At 44.7% G+C, this 26,370-nt stretch overlaps 1 protein-coding gene across 1 annotated transcript in view; it reads left to right on the top strand.

Annotated features, from left to right (window-relative positions):
* Positions 1-22,072, top strand: part of LOC140188427 (procathepsin L-like) — a 37,987-nt gene extending 15,915 nt beyond the window's left edge. The window contains exons 3-7 of the mRNA XM_072244695.1: positions 3,920-4,072; positions 5,518-5,739; positions 11,983-12,148; positions 18,086-18,191; positions 21,973-22,072. Of these exons, the coding sequence (XP_072100796.1) occupies positions 3,920-4,072; positions 5,518-5,739; positions 11,983-12,148; positions 18,086-18,191; positions 21,973-22,072 (747 nt within the window). The remainder of the gene's footprint in view (positions 1-3,919; positions 4,073-5,517; positions 5,740-11,982; positions 12,149-18,085; positions 18,192-21,972) is intronic.
* The last annotated feature ends 4,298 nt before the right edge of the window (positions 22,073-26,370 follow it).

The raw sequence follows: 26,370 nt of genomic DNA, 5'->3' as shown, positions 1-26,370 counted from the left end.
CGTTACCATGCCGACTATGGTAGTGTAGCAGTTGGCATAATATTGTTATAGCGCTCGAGATCACTGATCAGGGTTGCCTGTAAGGAGTTTGTACGTTCTTCCCTGACCAGATGGGTTTACTCGCTGTGCTCCGATGTCCTCCCACATTCCACAGATAGGTGGTTAGGGTTCGTGAACACACTATGTTGAAGCCCTAAATGTGGTGACATTAGTGGGTAGCCCAGCACAATCTTCACTGATTTGATGCACATGTGACAAATAAAGCTAATCTGTATAAAAAATCTTTTCTTTAACTGTGGTGCAAGGACTTGTATATATTAACAGCTGGGTGCTTGATCTGTCATCTGAGTCTTTCTCCGCAGACTCAAACAAAAAACCAGACGCTGACCTTTCTTGCTGCCACTTGCTCCCCTGTGTTTGGCTAATCCCAGTGAAATGCCTGCGGACTCACTGCCAAGTTCCCGCCAGCTTCAGCACTGGCTGTTGATGTAATAAGAGAAAAGAGAATAATGGTGCATCATTTATAACATTTCCATTTTCATTTGGGGTTGAATCAAGGTGGCCAAGAACCTACAGTGGCCACTTACCAATCAACACTTTTATGCCACTTGGCAGAGAACTGGAGCCTTAGAGGCAATATGCACAACTCGCACAGCAAGCACCCAAGGCCAGGTGTGAAACAGCAGCACTAACTGCTGCAACACAGCCATAGGGGAAACAGGAAACAAAAATAAAATTTAAACAAATATTTTCTGACCATTTTCATGGAAGTAGACACACAGAAAAACTACCAGACATACTGGAACGAAGGGTCCAGTGATAACGGAGAACTGAAAGACACTAATGTTAGTAAAAAAATACCTTACTGAAGAAGTTGGTGAGCCCGAAATCCTAAAGCCTAAGGATCCATTGGTGTATATCGCTGAATTTTAAAAGAGATGGCTATGGATATATAGATGTATTGGTACTATCTTCCAAAACTTTTGGGTTTTAGATTGCATCCTACTGACTGGAGGGGAGAAAATATGAGCCCGTTATTGAAGAAAAGAGTGAGAGAGAAATCTTGGAACTATTGACCTCTTAACCCAGTGTTCAGTGATGAGGAAAATTCTGGAATCCATCATGAGACCTGCAGTAAAAGAACATCTTGAAGAACATCTCAGAGGGTTTAAACTAGATTTGCGGGGGGTGGGAACCGAAGTGAAGAGGCAGAGGATGGGGAGGTTGGAGCACAAGTAGAGACAGCTTGTAGGGAGTTTGTGAGGAAGGATAGGCAGATGTTAGAGCAAAGATGTGCTCAGCCAGATGGTTTGAGATGTGTCTATTTTAATGCAAGGAGTATCATAAACAAGGTGGATGAACTTAGCGCGTGGATGAATACGTGGAACTATGATGTAATGGCCATTACAGAGACTTGGATATCTCAGGAGCAGGAATGGCTGCTGAGTGTGCCAGGCTTTAAATGTTTCAAAAAGAACAGAGAGGGAGGCAAAAGAGATAGGGGCATGGCATTGCTAATTAGGGATAGTGTCATGGCTGCAGAAAGGGGGAAGTCAATGGGGGGTGGATTACTGAGTCAGTGTGGATGGAAGTTAGAAACAGGAAAGTGGCAATAACTCTGTTGGGTGATTTTTATAGACTCCCCAGTATTAACAGGGATTTTGAGGAGCAGATAGGGAGGCAGATTCTGGAATGGTGCAATAATAATAGGGTTGTTGTGATGGGAGATTTTAACTTTCCCAATGTTGATTGGCATCACCTTAGCGCAAAGGGTTTAGATGGGGTGGTGTTTGTTAGGTGTGTTCAGGAAGGTTTCCTGACACAATATGTAGATAAGCCAACAAGAGGAGAGGCTGTACTTGATCTAGTATTGAGAAATTAACCTAGTCAGGTGTCTGACCTATAGGTGGGAGAGCATTTTGGAGGTAGTGACCACAACTCTATTTCCTTCACCATAGTGCTGAAGAGGGATAGGATTAGACAATATTTAATTAGGGGAGGAGGAAATATGATGCTATTAGGCAGGAACTTGGGAACATAAATTGGGAGCAGATGTTCTCAGGGAAATGCACAGCAGAAAGGTAGCAAATGTTCAGGGAACCTTTGCATGAGGTTCTGCATGGGTATGTTCCATTGAGGCAGGGAAAGGATGGTAGGGTAAAATAACCATCTGTACAAAGGATGTAGAAAATCTAGTGAAGAAGAAAAGCTTACGAAAGGTTCAAGAAACTAGGTACTGTTAGAGCTGTAGAAAGTTACAAGGTTGTTAGGAAGGAGCTTAAGAGTGGAATTAGGAGAGCCAGAAGGGGCCATGAGATAGCCTTGATGAGCAGGATTAAGGAAAACCCCAAGGCATTCTACAAGTATGTGAAGGGCAAGAGGATAAGCCATGTGAGAAAAGGACCAATCAGGTGTGATAATAGAAATGTGTGCATGGAGTCGGAGAAGTTAGTGGAGGTACTTAATAAATGCTTTGCTTCAGTATTCACCAGGCAAAAAGACCTTGGCAATTGTGTTATGACTTACAGTGGGCTGAAATGCTTGAACATATAGACATTAAGAAAGGGGATGTGCTGGAGCTTTTGAAAAACATTGTTAGATAAGTCACCGGACCAGATGAGATATACACCAGGCTACTGTGGGAAGCGAAGCAGGAGATTGCTGAGCCTCTTGCAATGATCTTTGCGTCATCAACAGGGACAGGAGAAGTACTGGAGGACTGGAGGGTTGCAAATGTTGTTCCCTTGTAGAGGGAGTAAAGGGAGTAGAGATAACCCAGGAAATTATAGACCCATGAGTCTGACTTCAGTAGTGGGCAAGTTGTTGGAAAAGATCCTGAGAGGCAGGATTTATGAGCATTTGGAGAGACATAATCTGATTAGAGATAGTCAGTATGGCTTTGTGAAGGGCAATTCGTGCCTTACAAGCCTAACTGAATTCTTTGAGGATGTAACAAAACATCAGGTAATAGTGTTTCCGACTTGTGGAAACTTTAGATTACAGGCAGTTTTTGTAACCCTGGGAGTGTCTAAAAGAAGTGTTAAAGTGCTGAGTACCTCAGCTCTGAGAAAATAGATCGCAGTATTTTCTGCAGTCTGGCACTGGTCTGTTCTCAAGGGTTCTGATCTAGAAAGTTTCAACCTTTAACAGGCATCTTCTGTAGACTTTCCTCCATCACTCAGTGGCTCATTAGTGGCTACAGTTGGTTTCTAAGGAGATCCACACTCTGAAAATTTCCTCCTGACTGTTGATATAGGGATTTGACCTGAAACATTTACAATTCTTCTCCTGCTTGGCATGTTGAGTTCCTCCAGCAGATTATTTGTTGCTATAAATTTCTCCATCTGAAGTTAGGACAGCTTCTGGATGGGTACATAGGACAGCTCTCGAGTTACTAAGCTGCTCAGATCTGAGGCACACTTTTGATGTGCCAGGATGTTTCCTTTCTTTCCTTTCTTTTTAAATCTTTTTTATTAATTTTTCCAAAATTATAAACAAAATAACAATGTTGATACAAAGGGATTGGAATAACCTTATTGTTAATAAACATATACAGAAAAGATTTCAGATAACACAGGTATCCAAACTCCTGATGTAATTAATCTTAAAGAAAAAAGAAATAAAAAGAAAAAAAATACAAAGAAAAACACCCCAAAAAAAGAGAAAAAAAAGAACTAAATTCTAAACCCAAAAAGCAAATGGAACAAAACATGGCTAGACCAATATCTTAAATCGAACACGTTCAGTGATGTCGTCAACTCCGCTCCTCTATTCATGTATTTTAAGTTAATAAGAAGGATTCGGAAAGGTCAAAGATGTTTTAAACAGTATGTAATGTCATGCAAGTTCATTAGTAATGCAGTAAGAATCAAACTCTGCAATGTATCGATAATAGATCTCAGGTTTCTTCATCTTCTAGACCATGAAGGAGTTTTCACAACTTTTGAATAAGTTCAACAAAAATGAAGTTGGGAACATGACTTACAAGTTGTTTACAGCTCAGAGGAATGCTGACCTGCCATCATTTGTTGACTGGCGTCCTAAAGGCTATGTTACTCCAGTAAAGGACCAGGTAAGAAGGGTTAAGGACCATCATTGATTATTAAGCTGTGAAGTTTTGAGGAATTGTTGGGTGAAATATGATATGGTAACACAAACTGTTATACATTATGCAACTCTTTCGTTGAAGTTTTCAGATCGATTTTGAGTAGTTTGACTTAATTTCAATGCAGAGCAATTATTTGCATATACAATCAGTGACCACTTTATTGGATGCACCTATACACTTGCTCATTAATGAAAACATCTAATTAGCCAATCATGTAGCAGCAACCCAATATACAAAAGCATGCAAACATGGTCAAGAGGTTTAGTTGTTGACCAAGTAACAGAATGAGAAAAATGCGATCTACATGACTTTGATGGTGGAATGATTGTTGGTGCCAGATGGGGTGGTTTGAGTATCTCAGAAACTGCTGATCTCCTGTGGTTTTCATGCACAGTAATTCTTAGAATTTACAGAGAATGATGTTTTAAAAAAAAATCCAGTGAGCAGCAGTTCTCTGGGTGAAAATGCCTTGTTAATGAGAATGGTCAAAGGAGAATTGCCAGTCTGGTTGAAGCTGACAGGAAGGTGACAGTAACTCAGATAACCATGTGTTACAACAATGGTGTGCTGGAGAGCATCTCTGAACACACAACATGTCGGACCTTGAAGAGGATGATCTACAACATCAGACACCAGTCCTGTACCTAATAAAGTGGCTACTGAGTGTATCTTACATTCATAAAACAGTACAGCATCCAAAGAAACTTTTTCAGGAGTAAAGTATACAGTAAACCATAGGAGAATGTACTGAGCCCAATAATGCCATTTGAGCTCATGGCTCCCAAGGAAAGAGCAGGAGCAATTCCTACTGTAGCTGCATCCACCATGGGTCTATAGTTAACGGATAGATTTTGGGTCTGCATGCAGAGCATACGCCAGGGAATTGCACCTCAGACCCTACATTGGTCAGACTGCCTAGGGTCTGAATCACTGTGCATCTCACTGGTAATTCAATCTGTGATGAGAAAACAAGGGCATGGTCAGTTAGGTGATCATCATTTTGGTTTTAAATTATTTCTTAGTATATTTATCCAGTTTTAATTAACTTTGTGTAGTTTCTTAAGTTAAAACAGAAAATGTTGGAAATATGCCAGTAGGTCAGGCAGCATTTGTGAAATGTGAGGCACAAGAATACAAGAAAATAGGAGCAGAAGGCCACTCAGCCCTTCAACCCTAACCCAACATTCCATCTGATTGTGCCAGATCTACTCTGTACTGCTTTGCCAATTCCACCTTCAATGCCCTGATTGCCCAAAAATGTATCCTCTTTCACCAGTTAAAGGATTTACCCGCTACACACTTACCCCTTGCTTTACCCCCATCATGAACTGGGCTTCAGCTGATGGACTACTACAAAGGTTTCAAAGTACCCCAGGCATTTTAATCTCAAGTGGTTGTTTATTTTGCAGGGACAATGTGGCTCTTGCTGGGCCTTCAGTACAACTGGAGTACTCGAGGGCCAGGTATTTAAGAAAACGGGAAAACTGTTTTCTCTCAGTGAGCAGTACCTGATGGACTGTAGCAGAGACGTAGGGAACCGAGGCTGCAATGGTGGATATAAAGTGCGATCGCTTCTATTTATCGAAGAAAAAGGCATCAGTTCAGAACAATCCTACCCCTACACTGCAAAGGTAACTAGCTGCCCTCCTTTAAGCTTGCTAAGGAATTTTGTTGTGCTCAGAAAGAGGACCAGCTGTCAATCAGCAAAGAGGCTTTGCCTCATCAGCCAAACAGGGTGACTCCTTTTTAATTTTATATAACCTCCGTAACATAAATGCACTTTCTCTCTTACGATAACACTTCATTCTGCATACTGCTTATTTTTCCCTTGTACTGCATCAAATGTATGGATGACACGTTAAAGAGTTTCCACTGAACCTCAGTACACATGACAATAATAGACAGATCTATCAGTTTCGAACAACAGGAATTCTGCAGATGCTGGAAAATCAAGCAACACACATCAAAGTTGCTGGTGAACGCAGCAGGCCAGGCAGCATCTCTAGGAAGAGGTACAGTCGTCGTTTCAGGCCGAGACCCTTTGTCAGGACTAACTGAAGGAAGAGTGAGTAAGGGATTTGAAAGTTGGAGGGGGAGGGGGAGATCCAAAATGATAGGAGAAGACAGGAGGGGGAGGGATGGAGCCAAGAGCTGGACAGGTGATAGGCAAAAGGGGATACGAGAGGATCATGGGACAGGAGGTCCGGGGAGAAAGACAAGGGGGGGGGGGAACCCAGAAGATGGGCAAGGGGTATAGCCAGAGGGACAGAGGGAGAAAAAGGAGAGTGAGAGAAAGAATGTGTGTATAAAAATAAATAACGGATGGGGTACGAAGGGGAGGTGGGGCATTAGCGGAAGTTAGAGAAGTCAATGTTCATGCCGTCAGGTTGGAGGCTACTCAGACGGAATATAAGGTGTTGTTCCTCCAACCTGAATGTGGCTTCACTTTTACAGTAGAGGAGGCCGTGGATAGACATGTCAGAATGGGAATGGGATGTGGAATTAAAATGTGTGGCCACTGGGAGATCCTGCTTTCTCTGGCGGACAGAGCGTAGGTGTTCAGCAAAGCGGTCTCCCAGTCTGCGTTGGGTCTTGCCAATATATAGAAGGTCACATCGGGAGCACCAGACGCAGTATATCACCCCAGCCGACTCACAGGTGAAGTGTTGCCTCACCTGGAAGGACTGTCTGGGGCCCTGAATGGTGGTAAGGGAGGAAGTGTAAGGGCATGTGTAGCACTTGTTCCGCTTACAAGGATAAGTGCCAGGAGGGAGATCAGTGGGGAGGGATGGGGGGGACGAATGGACAAGGAAGTCACGTAGGGAGCGATCCCTGTGGAAAGCAGAGGTGGGGGGAGGGAAAGATGTGCTTAAGTGGTGGGATCCAGTTGGAGGTGGCGGAAGTTACAGAGAGTAATATGTTGGACCCGGAGGCTGGTGGGGTGGTAGGTGAGGACCAGGGGAACCCTATTCCTAGTGGAGTGGCGGGAGGATGGAGTGAGAGCAGATGTGCGTGAAATGGGGGAGATGCGTTTGAGAGCAGAGTTGATGGTGGAGGAAGGGAAGCTATCAGTTTGCCAATTTACAGTATATATAACTTGCTCGCACATACACTCACACTCTCTCACACGCATGCATGTATTTATAAAAAACTCTATATAATGTGCATAGCGAAACGAATCCATTTGTAATACAATTTAGTAAAACCAATTAAGAAAGGACTAAGCTGCAGGAAGATTAAGAATATTTTCCTCAGCTGCCGATGGCCATGGCTGCTTTGTTTGGATCTACCCCATGGGAGTAATCTATGTTTTTGATGCTGGTGAAGTGGAGTATGCAGTCTGACAGAGGATATCTCAGTGCTCCCTGCTGCTGAAGTAAACGGTGAGAAAAATCACTCCCTGTCGCTCCATGGGATAATTGAACCCCTTTTAAAATGTTGGGTTAGTGATTTGAGAAGGTGCTTTTTCTTCAGTTTGCTTTTAAGGGAAAAGGTGATTTTTTTTTTGTAGAATTGCTAGCAATTGAAAGGTTCACGGTTCACCTATTTGAGCAGCATGCTGCCATGAACGATCAGTGACAAGCTTTGTGTGTATGTGGTTGGGATTTACTGCCTCGATAGCAATCAGCAGTCACTGTTTAGGTTGTGTAAATTCAACTTCAAGTTTAATTGTCATTCAACCATACATGAATACCCAGGAATACAGCCGAATGAAACAGCATTGCTTCAGGGCCAAGGTGTAAAACACAATACCTAAATTCAAACACAGCACCAAACACATACAAGGTAGCTACACATATAAGAAATCAGTAAAATAGAGTCACACAAAAGATACATAGTCTAAGACCTGGAGTCCATGAACGATGCAGAAATCTGCCGTCGACCACGGTACAGCTTGTCTTCTACTGAGTGAACACTGGGGGGCAGCACTGACTCTGCCTTGGATGCCTCGCCACACTGCCTCCAGTGGAGGGTACCAACCCTGACGGTTCTCCCGGGCAGCTGCAAACAGGCGACACTGAGGCTTGAGGCCCAGACCTCGCTCCGACCTAGGCCGCACGGCTCCCCTGCCGTCTGCCAATAAATCAGTGAATCGGACTTGCAGGGATCCACATCAACGATATCGCACAGGGTCTTGCGATCACAAGGAAAGCATCGAGGATGATCACTCGCTGTTAGACTGCACACCACCTGCGAGCTTCATACCCTCCGACGCCTCTCTGACACAGTCACGTGTACAATCTGTACCAAGTCCAGGTTCACCGGTTTCTCCACCTATGAGCAACTTGCTGATGCAGTAGACCTACAGTACTTTAAGATTTTAATGTCCAGCAGGACTTGTGATCCTGCGTTTTAAAAAAACCATTTAGAAAGGGCATTAACACCTTTGGTTGACCCTGTTGAAGCCGCTGCAATCAAAGACACTGCTATCTTACCAGAAACCGTTCTTCTGTTGCAGGCTGCAGCAGGAGATCCAGTTCATCTTGTGCACACTTCTTCCTTCTGACTGCACGGCCTGACTCCACTGGGATTCCCTCCTTATCATGAAGAAAACCATGGATCCAGCAGAGAAATCCCAACCGTCCCATTCCCATCCCCTGTAGCCCAGCACACTTATCCTGGGTCACTTAGGTGCCTGTGGGGGACTGGTCATTGTCCAGGCCGAGCGAGCTGAGGAATTTATTGAGAGAGGACACATTAGGAGCAGAAGGCTTGTTTGAATGTATCAGTTAATAAGGATTTAAGCTGTAAGAGAGTTAAGAATGTGGCTATGTCCTGGATTTCCTCAGCACCTTGTTAATTGGCTGCTTTTTTGGACACGTTGAAACTGAGGTGGTCTGAGGCCCCGGACTGAACTGGGCCCACGTTAGGAGAGGGACATCCTCTGCACACTCCACCAGTGCAGGCTGTCAGGTAAATTAAGGGCTGGGTCGTGGTGTGGGGCGAGGAGGCTGGGGTTAGTGTGGGGCAGGGGAGACCTGGCTGGAGAGGGCTGTGGGATGAAAGGGAAGTCATGAGGGGTCTCCTGTTCAAGTGATGGGTAGGTAGTGTGACCTGTGAATATGGATGGGAGAAACTGTCAGTCTGGGTGGTGATTCAGCTCGGTTTTGGAAACCATGCCCTGTGCCTGTGACTGGTGGTGTTGGATACTGCGGGGGGCGGGGGGTACGGGTGGTTAGAGGGATAGTGCAGGATGCTGAGGCTGGAGGGCTGCACTTGGTGGCCTGGTGTGGTCTTGGTGGGCAAGCAGACGAATAACTTTGTGGGAAACACTCTATGTACGGCTTCCAGTACTGGGCTGGGTGTTGGTCAGAGAGACCCCCCCTTTAAATCAAGCAGTTGTGGAACACCATTAAAGCCCATCTGGGTTGTGAGTAGGGTTGCCAACTGTCCTGTATTAGCCGGGACATCCCGTATATCGGGCTAAATTGGTTTGTCCCATACGGGACCGCCCCTGTCCCGTATTCACCCCCTAAGGTAGAGCGTTCCTATGAAAACTTTCGTGCCAAAATGGCGTAAAGCAAAGAAGCAATTACCATTAATTTATACAGGAAAAATTTTTGAGCATTCCCAGACCCAAAAAATAACACGTAACCAAATAACACATAAAACCTAAAATAACACTAACATATAGTAAAAGCAGGAATAATATGATAAATACACAGCCTATATAAAATAGAAATAATATATGTACAGTGTAGTTTCACTGAACAGAATGGCTAAAACCGATTTGAAGAAAAAAAACGGCACGTACGCGCATGCGCGCACAGGTGCCCGCGCAAGGCTTCATGGTCATGGTAGTCATTCTCAGGGTAAACACAAGTGTTCCGTACCTGACTGCTACTTTTGTCCTTTACCTGGGAATGAGAAAGTTGGCAGCCCTATTTGTGAGTGACGGGTGCAACTGGTAACATTGGGATTGCTCTTCCTACAGTACTCTAAAGGTCTGGCAGTGGTAGTGCTCACCTCTGTAACACAGGCTCTGGGGGAGGCGGTGTGGAGAGGAGGAAGTACTGACGCTTAATTTTACTTATTTAGTGAACAACACAGTCCCAGGCCCTTTCGGCACAAACCCGCACTGCCCAATTAACCTACTAACTCCCGTGTGTTTGGAGTGTAGCAGGAAACCTGAGCACCCAGAGGAAACCCACGTGGACATGATTAGATTGTACAACGTCCTTACAGTCAGTGGCAGAATTGAACCCACGTCGCTGGTACTGTAGTACTAACTGCTATGCTACCACACGGCCCCAGTCTCACCTCACACACCCCCCCACATCAAGCAGAAGCCTGAAAGTGAGAACCACCACCCTTAAGGATAGCTTCCACCCTGCTGTTATAAGGTTAAGGGATGATAAGATGGAGTTAACCTCACAATCTACCTCTTTGTGACCATGCACCCTACCGTCTGCTACACTGCACCTTCTCCGCACTTTATTCTGCATTGTTACGACCACCACAATGCACTGTTGTAATGGATTGATCTGTACGGATGGTATGCAAGACAGGTTGTTCACTGTGTCTTGGTGCACGTGACAAAAATAAACCAATTTAGAGTGATACAGCATAGAAATGGGCTTTTACTTCAGTCCACTTGTCCACGTTAACGAGCCCTTCCTTCAGTCCGCTTGTCCATGTTAATGGACCCTTCCTTCAGTCCACTTGTCCATGCTAATGGGCCTCTCCTTGAGTTGTTACGTACCCCGTAACTGGGTTGCCAAACCAGCAGAAATGGATCACTCAGTTGGAGTCTGGATTACTAGAACAAAGAAAGTTTTATTAAAGAAACAAACAACACAGTAATCGAAAGGATAATAAATGCAACAGTTCAGCAATGATAAACACACATGTGCACAGAATTAAGATAACAGCATCAATCAAGCTCTATCGTTGTCTAGGGGTAAATGACCAATTTCAAAGTGATGCAAAGTTCAGTCCAGTTTAGTTCAGTTCGCAGTAATCATTGCCGTGGCGATGGACAATGTGGGGGAAGGAGAGAGAGAGCAAAAACAGATGAATATTCAAAAACGGCTTCCACACACAGACCTGCGATATTGCTCACAAGCAGCTTTCCGGGCGGGTCCTTTGTGATGTCACCTGAGGTCACCGACTGTGACCCCTCCTCCAGATGCGGTCGATCCTCTGCAGTGAACCTGACACCCAAGCAAGGGCGGACACACACCGGGTTCCCGCTGATCGTACCTTTCCACCCCGTGCGTCTATGGCTTGGTTCCGCAACTAGCCTTCCAAACGACTCCCGCCGACTTGCGGGGGGGCACCGCTTCCAGGGTCTCGTTACCTCGTGGTGTCGTGTGTCCCTGCCTTAGCGAACCTGTCCCTTTTTATCCCCCTGCTGGGGTATCGCCTGTCCATCACTTCAAACAGTTCAGGGTTCAAAGGGGGAGCCGATCTTGACAATACCCAGACTGATGGCTCCTTCATGAACATCTCCAAATGCTGCTTCATTGTGTTCCTTATCTCTCCTTCTCCTGAGGACAGGTGGCAGACCAACTGCTGATGCCACTGGTGCTAGCCCAGGCCAGCTAACATCTTAATTTATGTGTATTCTCGTCACAGAGTCCACTTGTCCATGCTAATGGACCCCTCCTTCAGTCCAGTTGTCCATGCTAACGAACCCTTTCTTCAGTCCACTTGTCCATGTTAATGGGACCCTCCTTCACTCCACCTGTACAGCAGTGGCATTTGAGGCTTTTGGACAGACACATGAGTATGCAAGGAGTGGAGGATATGCATCACGAGCAGACAGAAGAGATTTAGTTTAATTTGACATCGAGAGCTGAAGGACCTGTTGCCGCGCTGTATGGTTCTATGTCTCTGTGAGCTATCAGCTTTCTACAATCTCTTTGTTTCAGGATGGGGAATGCAAGTATAACAGGAACGATATTGTTGCCACTTGTAAAGGTGTCAGGAAGATTCCGACAGACTCTGAAGCAGATTTGGCTGCGGCAGTGGCCACTGTTGGACCGATCTCGGTTTCCATCGATGCAGAGCACAGATCCTTCATGTTGTACAAATCAGGTGAGAGCCAGGGACCAGGAGGTCCCACTGCAGAGCCCCCACTTTGTACCCTCCAATTGTAAAACACTTGAGCAGTAGTGGCTGCTCTGCTGTTCGTCTTCATCGTCAGAAGACAGTGTTTTGTATGTATGATGTCTGTTAATGGCAAGGGGCTACTACACTGAAGCAGGCTTCGTCTGCAGCTACAGCCTCCCTTGGTGTTGTTGTTAAAGGGACCCCTTCCCTTCCCTGCTGCTGGTGGTACTTCAAAACCTCCATCTTAAGGGGCAAGAACAGCTGATCCAGTCCCTCTAGCAGCCACACTCCTTCATATCTGGACCAATGTGGACAAACTCTCTTCCCTTGTGGTCCAGTCTTAGTCAAGATAGTGTCCCCATGGACATGCCTGACAGGTGGCAAAGCTGGAGGGGGAGATCAGCAAAAATTCTCATTGATTGTAATAGGTTTTACATAGTAGTTTAAACCGAAGTACATATATCCAGCGGGCAGCATAGTTTGCGGGCAGCAGAGTGAGCTGGGAGCAGAGTGAAGGCTTAAGGGCTTTGGCTCAACAGGCTTAGGCGGAAACGGGTGAGGCAAAGAAGGTTTGGTTTTAAATTTTTCCTGTTATTTGAGGAAAGGAGGAAGTTTGAGTGTGAGGGCAGCTTGTTGTTCTCGGTGCTGGATGTGGGAGGCCCTGGAGCCTCCCAGCCTCCCAGACGTCCACATCTGCACCAGGTGCGCCGAGATGCAGCTCCTAAGGGACCGCGTTAGGGAACTGGAGCTGCAGCTCGATGACCTTCGTATGGTCAGGGAGAGTGAGGAGTTGATAGAGAGGAGTTACAGGCAGGTGGTCACACCGAGGCCGCAGGAGGCAGACAACTGGGTCACGGTTAGGAGGGGGAAGAGGAAGAGTCAGGTAATAGAGAGTACCCCGGTGGCTGTACCCCTTCACAATAAGTACTCCTGTTTGAGTACTGTTGGGGGGACAGCTTACCTGGGGGAAGCGACAGTGGCCGTGCCTCCGGCACAGAGTCCGGCCCTGTAGCTCAGAAGGGTAGGGAAAGGAAGAGGGCAGTAGTAATAGGGGACTCGATAGTTAGGGCGTCAGATAAATGATTCTGTGGATGCAGTCCAGAGACCTGGATGGTAGTTTGCCTCCCTGTTGCCAGGGTCTGGGATGTTTCTGATTGTGTCCAAGATATCCTGAAGTGGGTGGGTGAGGAGCCAGAGGTCATGGTACATATTGGTACCAATGATATAGGTAGGAAGAGGGAAGTGGCCCTGAAAGGAGAATATAGGGAGTTAGGAAGGGAGTTGAGAAAAAGGACCGCAAAGGTAGTAACCTTAGGATTACTGCCTATGCCATGCAACAGTGAGAGTAGGAATGGAATGAGGTGGAGGATAAATGCGTGGCTGAGGGATTGGAGCAGGAGGGCAGGGATTCAAGTTTCTGGATCATTGGGACCTCTTTTGGCGCAGGTGTGACCTGTACAAAAAGGACGGATTGCACTTGAATCCTAGGGGGACCAATATCCTGGCGGGGAGATTTGCGAAGGCTACCAGGGAGACTTTAAACTAGAATGGTTGGGGAGTGGGAATCAAATTGAAGAGAGTAGGAGAGAGGTGGTTAGTTCACAAATAGAGAAAGCTAGTAGATAGTGTTTGAGGTAGGATAGGCAGGGGACAGAGAACGGGAGCACTTAGACCGAAGATGTAGGGGAGAAGGAAGAAAAAGATAACAAAGTTGTTTGCACCATCAGGGATAAACAGAGAGTAAGAGGTGGAGAGTTTCTTAAATACATCTATTTTAAAGCTAGGAGCATTGTAAGAAAGGTAGATGAGCTTAGAACATGGATTGATACCTGGAAATATGTTGTTGTAGCTATTAGTGAAATATGGCTGCAGGAGGGGTGTGATTGGCAACTAAATATTCCTGGATTTCATTGCTTCAGGTATGATAGAATCGGAGGGGCAAGAGGGGGAGGTGTTGCATTGCTTGTCAGAGAAAATATAACACCGGTGCTTTGGCAGGATAGATTAGAGGACTCATCCAGGGAGGCTATTTGGGTGGAATTGAGGAATGGGAAAGGTGTAGTAACACTTATAGGGATGTATTATAGACCACCTTATGGAGAACAAGAATTGGAGGAGCAAATTTGTAAGGAGACAGCAGATATTTGTAGTGAGCACAAGGTTGTGATTGTGGGAGATTTTAATTTTCCACACATAGACAGGGAAACCCATTCTGTAAAAGGGCTGGATGGTTTGGAACTTGTAAAATGTGTGCAAGATAGTTTTTTGCAGCAATACACAGAGGTCACCAACGAGAGAAGGGGCAGTGTTGGATCTCCTGTTAGGGAATGAGATAGGTCAGGTGACAGAGGTATGTGTTGGGGAGCACTTCAGTTCCAGTGATCACAATGACATTAGTTTCAATATAATTATGGAGATGGGTAGGACTGGACCCAGGGTTGAGATTTTTGATTGGAGAAAGGCTAACTTTGAGGAGGCGCAAAAGGATTTAGAAGGAGTGGATTGGGACAATTTGTTTTATGGGAAGGATGTAACAGAGAAATGGAGGTCATTTAAAGATGAAATTTTGAGGGTACAGAATCTTTATGATCCTGTTAGGTTGAAAGGAAAGGTTAAAAGTTTGAGAGAGTCATGGTTTTCAAGGGATATTGGAAACTTGGTTTGGAAAAAGAGAGAGATCTACAATAAATATAGGCAGCTTGGAGTAAATGAGGTGCTCAAGGAATATAAAGAATGTAAAAAGAATCTTAAGAAAGAAATTAGAAAAGCTAAAAGAAGATATGAGGTTGCTTTGGCAAGTAAGGTGAAAATAAATCCAAAGGGTTTCTACAGTTATATTAATAGCAAAAGGATAGTGAGGGATAAAATTGGTCCCTTAGAGAATCAGAGTGGATGGCTATGTGAGGAGCCAAAAGAGATGGGGGAGATTTTGAACAATTTCTTTTCTTCGGTATTCACTAAGGAGAAGGATATTGAATTGTGTAAGGTAAGGGAAACAAGTAGAGTAGTTATGGAAACTATGATGATTAAAGAAGAGAACGTACTGGCGCCTTTATGGAATATAAAAGTGGTTAAATCTCCGAGTCCTGACAGGATATTCCCTAGGACCTTGAGGGAAGTTAGTGTGGAAATAGCAGGGGCTCTGACAGAAATATTTCAAATGTCATTAGAAACGAGGATTGACGTATTGCTCATGTTGTTCCATTGTTTAAAAAGGGGTCTAAGAGTAAACCTAGCAATTATCGGCCTGTGAGTTTGACGTCAGTGGTGGGTAAATTGATGGAAAGTATTCTTAGAGACGGTATATATAATTATCTGGATAGACAGGGTCTGATTAGGAACAGCCAACATGGATTTCTGTGTGGAAGGTCATGTTTGACAAATCTTATTGAATTTTTTGATGAGGTTACTAGGAAAGCTGACGGGGGTAAAGCAGTGGATGTTGTCAATATGGACTTCAGTAAGGCCTTTGACAAGGTTCCACACGGAAGGTTAGTTAGGAAGGTTCAATCGTTAGGTATTGATATTGAAGTAGTAAAATGGATTCAGCAGTGGCTGGATGGGAGACGCCAGAGAGTGGTAGTGGAAAACTGTTTGTCAGATTGGAGGCCAGTGACTAGTGGTGTGCCTCAGGGATCTGTACTGGGTCCAATGTTATTTGTCATATACATTAATGATCTGGATGATGGGTGGTAAATTGGATTAGTAAGTGTGCAGATGATACTAAGATAGGTGGAGTTGTGGATAATGAAGTAGGTTTTCAAAGCTTGCAGAAAGATTTAGGTCAGTTAGAAGAGTGGGCTGAAAGATGGCTGATGGAGTTTAATGCTGATAAATGTGAGGTGCTACATTTTGGTAGGACTAATCAAAATAGGACATACATGGTAAATGGTAGGGCATTGAAGAATGCAGTAGAACAGAGGGATCTAGGAATAATGGTGCATAGTTCCCTGAAGGTGGAATCTCATGTGGATAAGGTGGTGAAGAAAGCTTTTGGTATGCTGGCCTTTATAAATCAGAGCATTGAGTATAGGAGTTAAGATGTAATGTTGAAATTGTACAAGGCATTAGTAAGGCCAAATTTGGAGTATTGTGTACAGTTCTGGTCACCGAATTATAGGAAAGATGTCAACAAAATTGAGAGAGTACAGAGAAGATTTACTAGAATGTTACCTGGGTTTCATCTCCTAAGTTACAGAGAAAGGTTGAACAAGTTGGGTCTTTATTCTTTGGAGCATAGAAGGTTGAGGGGGGACTTGATAGAGGTATTTAAAATTATGAGGGGGATAGATAGAGTTGATGTGGATAGGCTTTTTCCATTAAGAGTGGGGGAGATTCAAACAAGAAGACATGAGTTGAGAGTTAAAGGGCAAAAGTTTAGGGGTAACATGAGGGGGAACTTCTTTACTCAGAGAGTGGTAGCTGTGTGGAACGAGCTTCCAACAGAAGTGGTTGAGGCAGGTTCGATGTTGTCGTTTAAAGTTAAATTGGATAGCTATATGACAGAAAAAGAATGGAGGGTTATGGGTTGAGTGCAGGTTGGTGGGACGAGGTGAGAATAAGAGTTCGGCACGGACTGGAGGGGCCGGGATGGCCTGTTTCCATGCTATAATTGTTATATGGTTATATGGTCATTTAAACTTGTAACTAATTTAAAAAGTGCATATTAACAAGTAAAACATTGATAAAGCAAAATCATTTAATGGTAATTCTTGTTGTCCAGTTAGGCCTGAAGTCAGGTGGATTTCGAACAGGCACGGTCAAAGCCTCAGGGAGGTTTGCCCCGTGGCGAACGATGAAGTCCCCAGGAATACTCGGCCCTGCAGATGGGGTACAGTGGCTCCCCAGTGGTGACTGTAGATACCACACTTGTGTTTTTCACAGCACATCGATGGATGTGGGAGATTGGCGGCAGTTCCAATGTCCAGCACATGGGGTGCTGCTGAGATCAGTGGCTGCACTGTTTGGCACCAGTTGTATCTTTGAACACACAAGAGAATCTGCAGGTGCGGGAAATCTTGAGAAACACACAGATAATGCTGGAGGAACTCTACAAGTCAGGCAGCATCTATAGAAGGGAAGGGTAGCCTTCAACTTGATGGCATATGCATTGACTTCTCTAACTTCCTGTTTCACTCCTCTCTGCTTCCCCCACCATCCCCATATTTTGCATTCCCCATTCTGGTTACCCTCTCACTTACTTCTCTTCGCCTTATCTGACATCTCCACTCTCTGGTTCCCCTCCTCCTTTCCTTTCTTCCATGGTCCACTATCCTCTCCTATTAGATTTTTAGCCCTTTATCTCTTCCACCTACCCTCTCCCAGTTTCTTGCATCATCCCCACTACCTTCTCCCTCGCCTGCTCTCACCTATCACCTTCCATCTTCTGCCCCTCCTCCTCCCTCCACCTCAATCTGGCCTCTGCCCCTCTCCTCGCCAGTCCTGATGGAGAGCCTCAGCCCAATATTTTGACTGTTTATTCCGCTCCATAAGTGCGCCTGACCTGCTGAGTTCCTCTGGCATTCAGTGTATGTTGCCTGGTGTTTCTCTGAGTGTTCCTTCCAACCAGTTGTGCTCCTGGAAAGCAGAGAATATTCCCAGCCACTCTCAATCCCTTCCCTAAAGGACGTTCACCTTTTTGTTTCCGCAAGTCCACCCAGGTTGCTTTCCTGATCCTCGTTTCCCTGTTCGTCTCCTCAAGCAATCAGTCTTCTCCCACCATTCACCTTCCCATCCCGACAAAGGAAGATGCCCAGGATGCCTGCCAGGAGACATGCCCTTGATCTTTATTCTCCACATTGGTACCAGCTCATGGGTGAAGGGATGTTGTGGGCATTAAAGACTGTTCTATCACCGCCACCATCTTGGGCTTCCTGATGTGGACAATCTCCACTCCAGGGTGACAATGCCTTGTCCTTGTAGGTGTATTTTATGAGTCCCGCTGCAGCCCTGCCAGACTGGATCATGAAGTGCTGGCTGTCGGGTATGGGACTGAAGATCAGAAGCCGTACTGGATCGTTAAAAACAGGTAAATCAGTGGGAACAGTGCAGGCACGTTCACCGTCCATTAGCACGGCCATGGAGTTCAAACTACAGTGCTGTACCACTTCAGTCTCCCCAGTTACACGTAGCGCAAAGGGCGGCACTGCGGTGCACCTGACTTCCAGCATGTTCTCCCTGTCACTGCGTGGGTGTCATCTGGGTGCTCTTGTTTCCTCCCACGTCTCAAGGTGTGAGTGGGTAGATGTACAGACCACAGTAAATTGTCCCTCGTGTGAAGGTGAGTGGCAGAATCAGGGAGAGGGATGTAGAGGGGAAGGAAGGGGGTGGGTAGTGGGGTTGATACAGAATGGGATTACTGAAATGCAGTGGGTTGAAAATGGTCAGACTTGGTCGGCTAAAGGACTTGTGTGTGTGCTCATCCGTCGTTTAAGCTCTCTTGCCTCTTTGTTATCTGGAGCTGCTAGAATTTCTTCCTGGCAGAGTTTCTGAGACACATTGGGCTCTAATTGTATCTCACTTGCTCTGAGATGGATATTGATTGGGAACAGAATGTCTGTGTATCCTCTTTCCCCAGCTGTAGGGCCATAAGACATTGGAGCAGAATTCGGCCACTTGACCCATTGAGTCTGCTCTGCCATTACATCATGGTTGATTTATGACCCCTCTCAACCCCTTTCTTCTGCGTTCTCTCCGTACCACTGATGCCCTGCCTAATCAAGAATCTATTAACCTCTGATTTAAATAAACTCCATGACTTGGCTCCACAGCGATCTAAGGCAATGAATTACACAGATTCACCACCCTCTGGCTAAAGAAATTCCTCCTCATCTCTGTTCAAAATGGACATCACTCTATTCTGAGGCTGTGTCCTTTGGGCCAAGGTTCATTCACTATAGGCAATATCCTCTCCACATCCACTCTATCTAGGCCTTTCAATATTCAATAGGTTTCAAAAAGATCCTCCTTCATTCTTCTAAACTCCAGCTAATACAGGCCCAAAGCCATCAAATAATCCTTAAACTCCTCTGAACCCCCCTTAATGCCAGCACAGCCAAAATTGCTTACAATACTCCAAGTCTGGTCTGATCAATCTCTTACAAAACCTCAGCATTACATCCTTGCTCTTATATTCTAGTCCTCTTGAAATGAATACTAACATTGCATTTGCCTTCCATACCACTGACTAAACCTGCAAGTTAACCATTAAGGAAGTTTAGAAAATAGTCTAGGCCTTTATTCCTTCTACCTAGGTGCATGATCATAAAGTTCCCTATACTATAGTCCAGCTGCCACATCTTTGCCCATTCTCTCATTCTGTCTGAGTCCTTCTGCAGACTCCCTGCTTCCTCACCACTATATGCCCCTCCACCTATCTTTAGTATCATCTCCAAACTCAGCCACCAGCCATCAATTCCATGATCTAAATAGCATGAAAAGAAGCAGTTGAACACCACTAGTCACCGGTAGCCAGTCTTTGCCTCCTGCCATTCAGCCAGTCTTTTTTCCATGCTAGTATCTTTTCCATAACCATGGGCTCTTATCTTGTTGTGCAGCCTCATGTGTAGCGTCTTGTCAAAAGCCTTCTGAAATCCAAGTGAACAACATCCACTAACTCTGCTTTGTCTATCCTGTCTTAGTTCCTCAAAGAATTCCAACAGATATTAAAGAAACCATGCCATCTTTGACCTATTTTATCAAGTGCCTCCAAATACCATGAAACCTCATCCTTAATTATGGACGACAACATCTTCCCAACCACTGAAATCAGGCTAGCTGGCCTATAATTTTCTTATCTCTGCCTCCCTCCTTTCTTAAAGAGTGTTGTGATATTTGCAATTTTCTGGTCCTCCAGAAACAGTGGAGAATCTATTCATTCTTGGAAAATCATTATAATGCCTCCACTATCTCTTCAGCCGCCTCTTTCAGAACCCTGGGGTGTAGTCCATCTGGTCCAGTGACTTTTCTACCTTCGCACCTTTAGCTTCCCAGACACCACCTTCTTAATAATAGCAACTACACTCACTTCTGCCCCCTGCCACTCTCAAATTTCTGGTGTTCTACTTGTGTCTTCTACAGTGAAGTTGACACAAAATAGTTATTAAGTTCATTCACCATTTCTTTATCTCCCATTATTACCTCCTCGACATAATTTTCCAGTAGTCTGATATCCACTCGCTTCTTTTACTCTTGAAATATCTTTAAAAAACTTTTGGTATCATCTCTTATATTATTGGTTAACTTATTAGCATATTTAATATTTTCTTATGGCTTTTTAGTTGCCTTCTGTTGCTTTTTTAAAAGCATCCCACTTATCTAACTTCCCACTAATTTTTGTTATATTATATGCCCTCTCTTTTGCTTTTACGTTGTCTTTAACTTCCCTTGTCAGTCACAATTACCTCATACACTGCTTATAATACTTCATCTTCAAGATGTATCTATCCTGTCCCTTCCTAATTGCTCCCAGAAACTCCTACCATTGCTGTTCTACCATTATCTCTGCTAGTGTCTCCTTCCAATCGACGTTGGCCAACTCCTCTCCCATACCTCTGTAATTCTCTTTACTCCACTGTAATACTGATACATCTGACTTTATCTTCTCCCTCTCAAACTGCATGGTAAATTCTATCATATTATGATCACTGCCTCCTGAGGGTTCCTTTATCTTAAGCACCCTAATCAAATCTGGTTCATTACACAACACTCAATCCAGAATTGGCTTTCAATCACAAGCTCCACTAAAAAAACATCTTGTAGATACTCTACAAATTCCTTCTTTTGGGATCCAGCACCAACCCAATTTCCCCAATCTACCTACGTATTGAAATTCCCCATGACTATGTTAGCATTGCCTTTTTGTACACCTTTTCTATCTCCTGTTGTAGTTTATATCCTACATCCTGTCTACTGTTTTGGGTTCTTTCCTGAAGGTAGGGTCAGCAAGATATTGTTGAGTACTTGCACCATCTGGAGCCAGTCCTTGTGTGAAGTGGAGCAGTATGTTGGTGGTAAAGAGATACCTAGTCCAGACTGAGTCTAGGCACATAGCATTTGTGGAGGAAAGAGGTACTGAAGTCTAAGTCCAGCCATGGCCTTTTTGAATGGTGGAACCAGGACAAGGGGCCATCGCCATCCCCTGATGATCTGAACATGACTCCTTACTGCACAATGACTACACTGCAATACTTGTTGTCAGGGTGGGACAGAAGGCGCCAGAAGCTAGAGTTGCTTCGGTGAAATTGATGGGAATATGTTGATCAATCTCTTCTCCCATTTTCTCCTGATTGTAGACCGAGACCCTGTAAAAGGCACTCAGCTTGTCCTCTAATGGGAATCATAGGGTCTTTGAGAAGGGAGGGCTGTGAACTGCTTCCCCAGCCTGAACTCCAGCAGGGGTAGCTGTAATGGTGTTACAGTGCCAGTGACCCTGATTCTACTCCGCTGCAGTCTGTAAGGAGTTTGAATTGTACATTCTCCCCAAGACCACGTGGCCTTCCTCTAGATGCTCTGGTTTCCTCCCACATTCCAAAGACAAACAGGTTAGAAGGTCAATGGCTCACATGGGTGTAATTGTGCCCAATTACAATTATAGCTTGCTTAAAAATATGGTGCTGTAATCTCTAAATAAATAAAGTCTGTCTCGGTATTACCTTAACTCATTCCATTTCCACAGCAGCTAATCTCTTCACCTCTCATTTGCCCCCACCTCTCCCTGCCTCTCATCTGAAGCAAAAGTAACTGATTTTAAAAATGCATAAAGATTTGTTTAGCCAGGAAATTAATGCAAAAGTTTCTGTTCCATTTAGTTGGGGAACGAGTTGGGGCATGGATGGTTATGTCCACATGTCCAGGAATATGGATAACAACTGTGGAATTGCAACGGACGCTGTTTATCCTGAGGTGTGACGGTTGGAACTGGATGGCACACCACAACGTGAACTAGATTCCACTTACCTGAAGCTGTTGATCCATTGTTTCATTGTTAACCACATAATCTTGCCTTGCCATTTACATTTACATGGTCATTTACAGCTGCAGCAGGGTATAACAAATTGCATAGAAACTTCCCTTTTGGAAAGATTACTAATAGTTGTTAGAATCAATGTAAGAGTTACTGCTTGTGCTTTCGTAGTTGTATTTGAAAATTTTATGCTCATTGTAGCAAAATCACACTAAACTTATTTTACTATGATACTAAGGCTATTATAAGTTGAACTGCAATAATCTAACAAATATTATTGCTTGTCAATCTGTGAGTCCTGTTTATGCAGCTAAGGATAAATAAAGATTAATGGGTAAAGTAAAATTACTATAGATACTCTGGTCCAGTCTTGTCTTTCTTCCTCTATCAATATCTTTATCACAAAACATACTCAACAGAAGTGTTCAAGGTGTTGGCATTGTTGTTTTCATTGCCTTTTTGAATTTTCTGTGTGTTAACGGCAATAGTCATAGAAACATAGAAAACCTACAGCACAGTAGAGGCCCTTCGCCCACAAAGTTGTGCCGAACATGTCCCTGCCTTAGAAATTACTAGACTTATTCATAGCCCTCTATTTTTCTAAGTCCTTGGGATGAATCTTTTCCCTTTGGAACCCTCTGTCGTTGCCGCATTATGTATGTTGCCAGATGTAGCTCCAAGATGAAGGAGCCAGTGATGTCAAACGTTCCAACAATTCCGTTGGCTCCAAGGTCCAACGTGAGGTCAGCTGGAGCCAGAGTGATGAATCAGTGATCAGTCTCCACAGTTGGCCGTTTGTTTGGCTAGAGCATGTGACCTCACCATTCTGAGAGAGACCAATTCTGGCTTAGGCTTCCACCCAAAGTCTTACTAATGTCAGAGCACCCTGTTTTAACAAGAAGGAGCCATGAGCAAGTAGCACTGTGAACACCCAGTGGCGAGGTCTGTTCACAATAGAGCCAATCACATCAGGGTAATTAACCTTATGTAAAGGCAGCTCTCACCGGATAAAGGCAGCATCAACAGAACAATCAGTCCAATGGTCTGCAAGCAGCATTGCCCCTCAAAGTTCTTTGGGATGTGGACATCACTAGTTCCGCTGTTCCTGAATGTACTTCTGAGGCCAAGCCACCTTTGGAGCTACTGGGCCATTCAGATGCTAGTCAAGGACAACCATGTTGGTCAGTCTGGACTCGGCTAACAGCAGCATCTTCTCTCAGAGGGACCTCTAGTGGACCAGAGGAGATTTTCTTCCAACAATTCACTGGTTTCGAAATTACAGAAATGATATATATTTTTAAAATTATGTACTATTAATTCACAGAAATCAAGTTCCAGAGTGGGTTTTAAAAATATATTTTGCCAAAGGAGAGCTTTTGGCCCATAGCCTCCATGTGGATCCTATCAGAGTATTAATTTAACCTCACATTAAAGGTTACGGACCTTCTAATGTAACTACTGATTTGTTTCTCCGCCCACTAATGCAGTGAAAAAAAGTTCACTAAGGTCTGCGTAGCTGCTGATATGATGTTAAACGTGGCAGTTGTGGGTGACGAAGCAGTGCAAATGACAGAGCTGCTCTCTCACAGCTCCAGCAGCTCAGGGTTAATACTGAGCTCTGATGCTGTGTGTGGGGAGTTTCTGCTTTCCCTGTTCCAGTGTCCTCCTGCAGCCTAAAGAGTGCAGGCTGGTTGGTTAACTGGCCACTTTCAGTTACCCTGATTGTAGATGGGTAGCAGGAGTTGGAGGGGCAGGTAGGATAGTATGGGTTGCTGAGAAATAAGAAGGGTAGCAGGAGTCGGAGGGGCAGGTAGGGTAGTATGGGTTGCTGAGAAATAAGAAGGGTAGCAGGAGTTGGAGGGGCAGGTAGGGTAGTATGTAGCAGGAGTTGGAGGGGCAGGTAGGGTAGTATGGGTTGCTGAGAATAAGAAGGGTAGCAGGAGTTGGAGGGGCAGGTAGGGTAGTATAGGTTGCTGAGAAATAAGAAGGGTAGCAGGAGTTGGAGGGGCAGGTAGGGTAGTATGGGTTGCTGAGAAATAAGAAGGGTAGCAGGAGTTGGAGGGGCAGGTAGGGTAGTATAGGTTGCTGAGAAATAAGAAGGGTAGCAGGAGTTGGAGGGGCAGGTAGGGTAGTATAGGTTGCTGAGAAATAAGAAGGGTAGCAGGAGTTGGAGGGGCAGGTAGGGTAGTATAGGTTGCTGAGAAATAAGAAGGGTAGCAGGAGTTGGAGGGGCAAGTAGGGTAGTATAGGTTGCTGAGAAATATGAAGGGCACTGGGAATAAGGAAATACTGTAGCTCAGAACAAGCACAGACTCAATGGGCTGATTGGCCTTCTCTGGCCACAAGAATTTTGACTTCAGCAGAACCTTGTGGTACATTACCAACATTGCATTGATAACTATGGGCGGACCGGAAGTGCACTGAGAGCGGTAAGTGTAAAGGAGTTGGGGGCTTGCTGTTCTGGTTAACAACAGAAGGTGCAATCCTGGTCATATGACGATCGAGGAATGTGTTTGTAGCCCGGATATTGAACTTTTTGCTGTTGGACTCCGGCCATATTCCACCGAAATACATCACTGGACGTCATAGGAAGTCATTCCTGCCTGTGGCCATCGAACTTTGCAGCTCCTCCCGTGGAGGGTCAGACACCCTGAGCCAATAGGCTGGTCCTGGACTTATTTCCATCTGGCATAATTTGCATATTGTTGTTTGATTGTTTGTGGTTTTTGTATTTCTATATTTATGCTCTATTCTTGGTTGGTGCAGCTGTAACGAAACTCAGTTTCCCTCGGGACCAATAAAGTATATCTATGTCTATGTCTAACAATGCAATGTTAGTAATGTACCACAGAGGTTGTAAGTCCCTGCAAAACAATAATCTCACCTTAATTGGTGGTCATCGGTCAAACATCCGGATATGTTTCATATAACTTGCACTAATCCATACACTGAAACCAAAGCCTGAATCCAACCTCTCTGAACATCTCTTTTTTTCCTCCCACTGGTTCCCTTCCTCCACTGTTCCCATCTGCCCTTCCCATCCCCACTTGATTTCATGCCCCAACGTCCTCTCCTGTCTGATTCCAATATCTTCAGCCCTTTGTTCCATCCACCTATCATGTGCCAGCCTCCATCGCCATTTCCCCCATCTGCCCATCACCCCTCCTCACCTGAATCCACACATCACTTGCCAGTTGCTGTACGAACCCTTCCCTCCACCTTTTCATACTGGCTTTCTCTCCTCCGTCTTTCAGTCCAAATGATTGGTCTTGACCTGAAGCATCGACTGTCTATTTCTCTCCACGGATGCTGCCTGACCCATTGAGGTCCGGCAGCGTCTGGTGTGTTGCTCCAGATCCCAGCATCTGCAATCTGTTGTGTCTCCATCCCTTTCTCTCACTCTGTCTACTTGGACCCTAGTTTGGACTCAAGTTTGTAAGACATAGGAGAAGAATTAGGCCATTCAGCCCATTGTGTTTACTCCACCATTCAATCGTGGCTGATTTATTATCCCTTCTCCAGCCTCCTCCCCATAAACTCTGCCACCCTTGCTAATCAAGAATAAACCCAATGACTTGGCCTCCAAAGCCATCTGTGGCAATGAATTCCACAGATTCACCACCTTTTGGCTAAAGAAATTCCTCCTCATCTCTGTACTAAATGGATGGCACTTCATTCTGAGGCTGTACTCTCTGGTCCTAGACTCCCCCATTATAAGCAACATCCTTTCCACATCCACTCTATCTAAGGCTTTCAATATTTGATAGGTTTCTATAAGACCCTCCTCATTCTTCTAAATTCCACTCTTAAAGGAGAGAAAGAGACAGAAGAAAGGAAATTACAGGCCATTCAGTATGACCTCAGTGGTTGGGAAGACGTTAGATTCAATTGTTAAGGACATGGTTTAGGGATACTTGGAGGCACATGATAAAATAGGCCAAAGCCAGCATAGTTTCCTTAAGGGAACATCTTGTCTGACAAACCTATTGGAGAAATAACAAGCAGGATAGACAAAGGAGAATCGGTGGATATTGTGTACTTGGGTTTTCAGAAGGCTTTTAATAAGGTGTCACACATGAGGCTGCTTAACAAGTTAATAGCCCTTGGTATTGCAGGAAGGATACTAATATGGATAGAGCAATGGTTGATTAGGAGGAGGCAAAGAGTGGGAATAAAGGGAGTCTTTTCCGGCTGGCTGCTGGTGACTAGTGGTCTTCCACATGGGTCTGTGTTGGGACCAATT

Source organism: Mobula birostris, chromosome 26 (assembly GCF_030028105.1).
Source record: "Mobula birostris isolate sMobBir1 chromosome 26, sMobBir1.hap1, whole genome shotgun sequence".
NCBI classification, from domain to species: domain Eukaryota; kingdom Metazoa; phylum Chordata; class Chondrichthyes; order Myliobatiformes; family Myliobatidae; genus Mobula; species Mobula birostris.
Note: the sequence above shows the minus strand (reverse complement) of the source record. Positions and strands in the feature narration are given on the sequence as shown.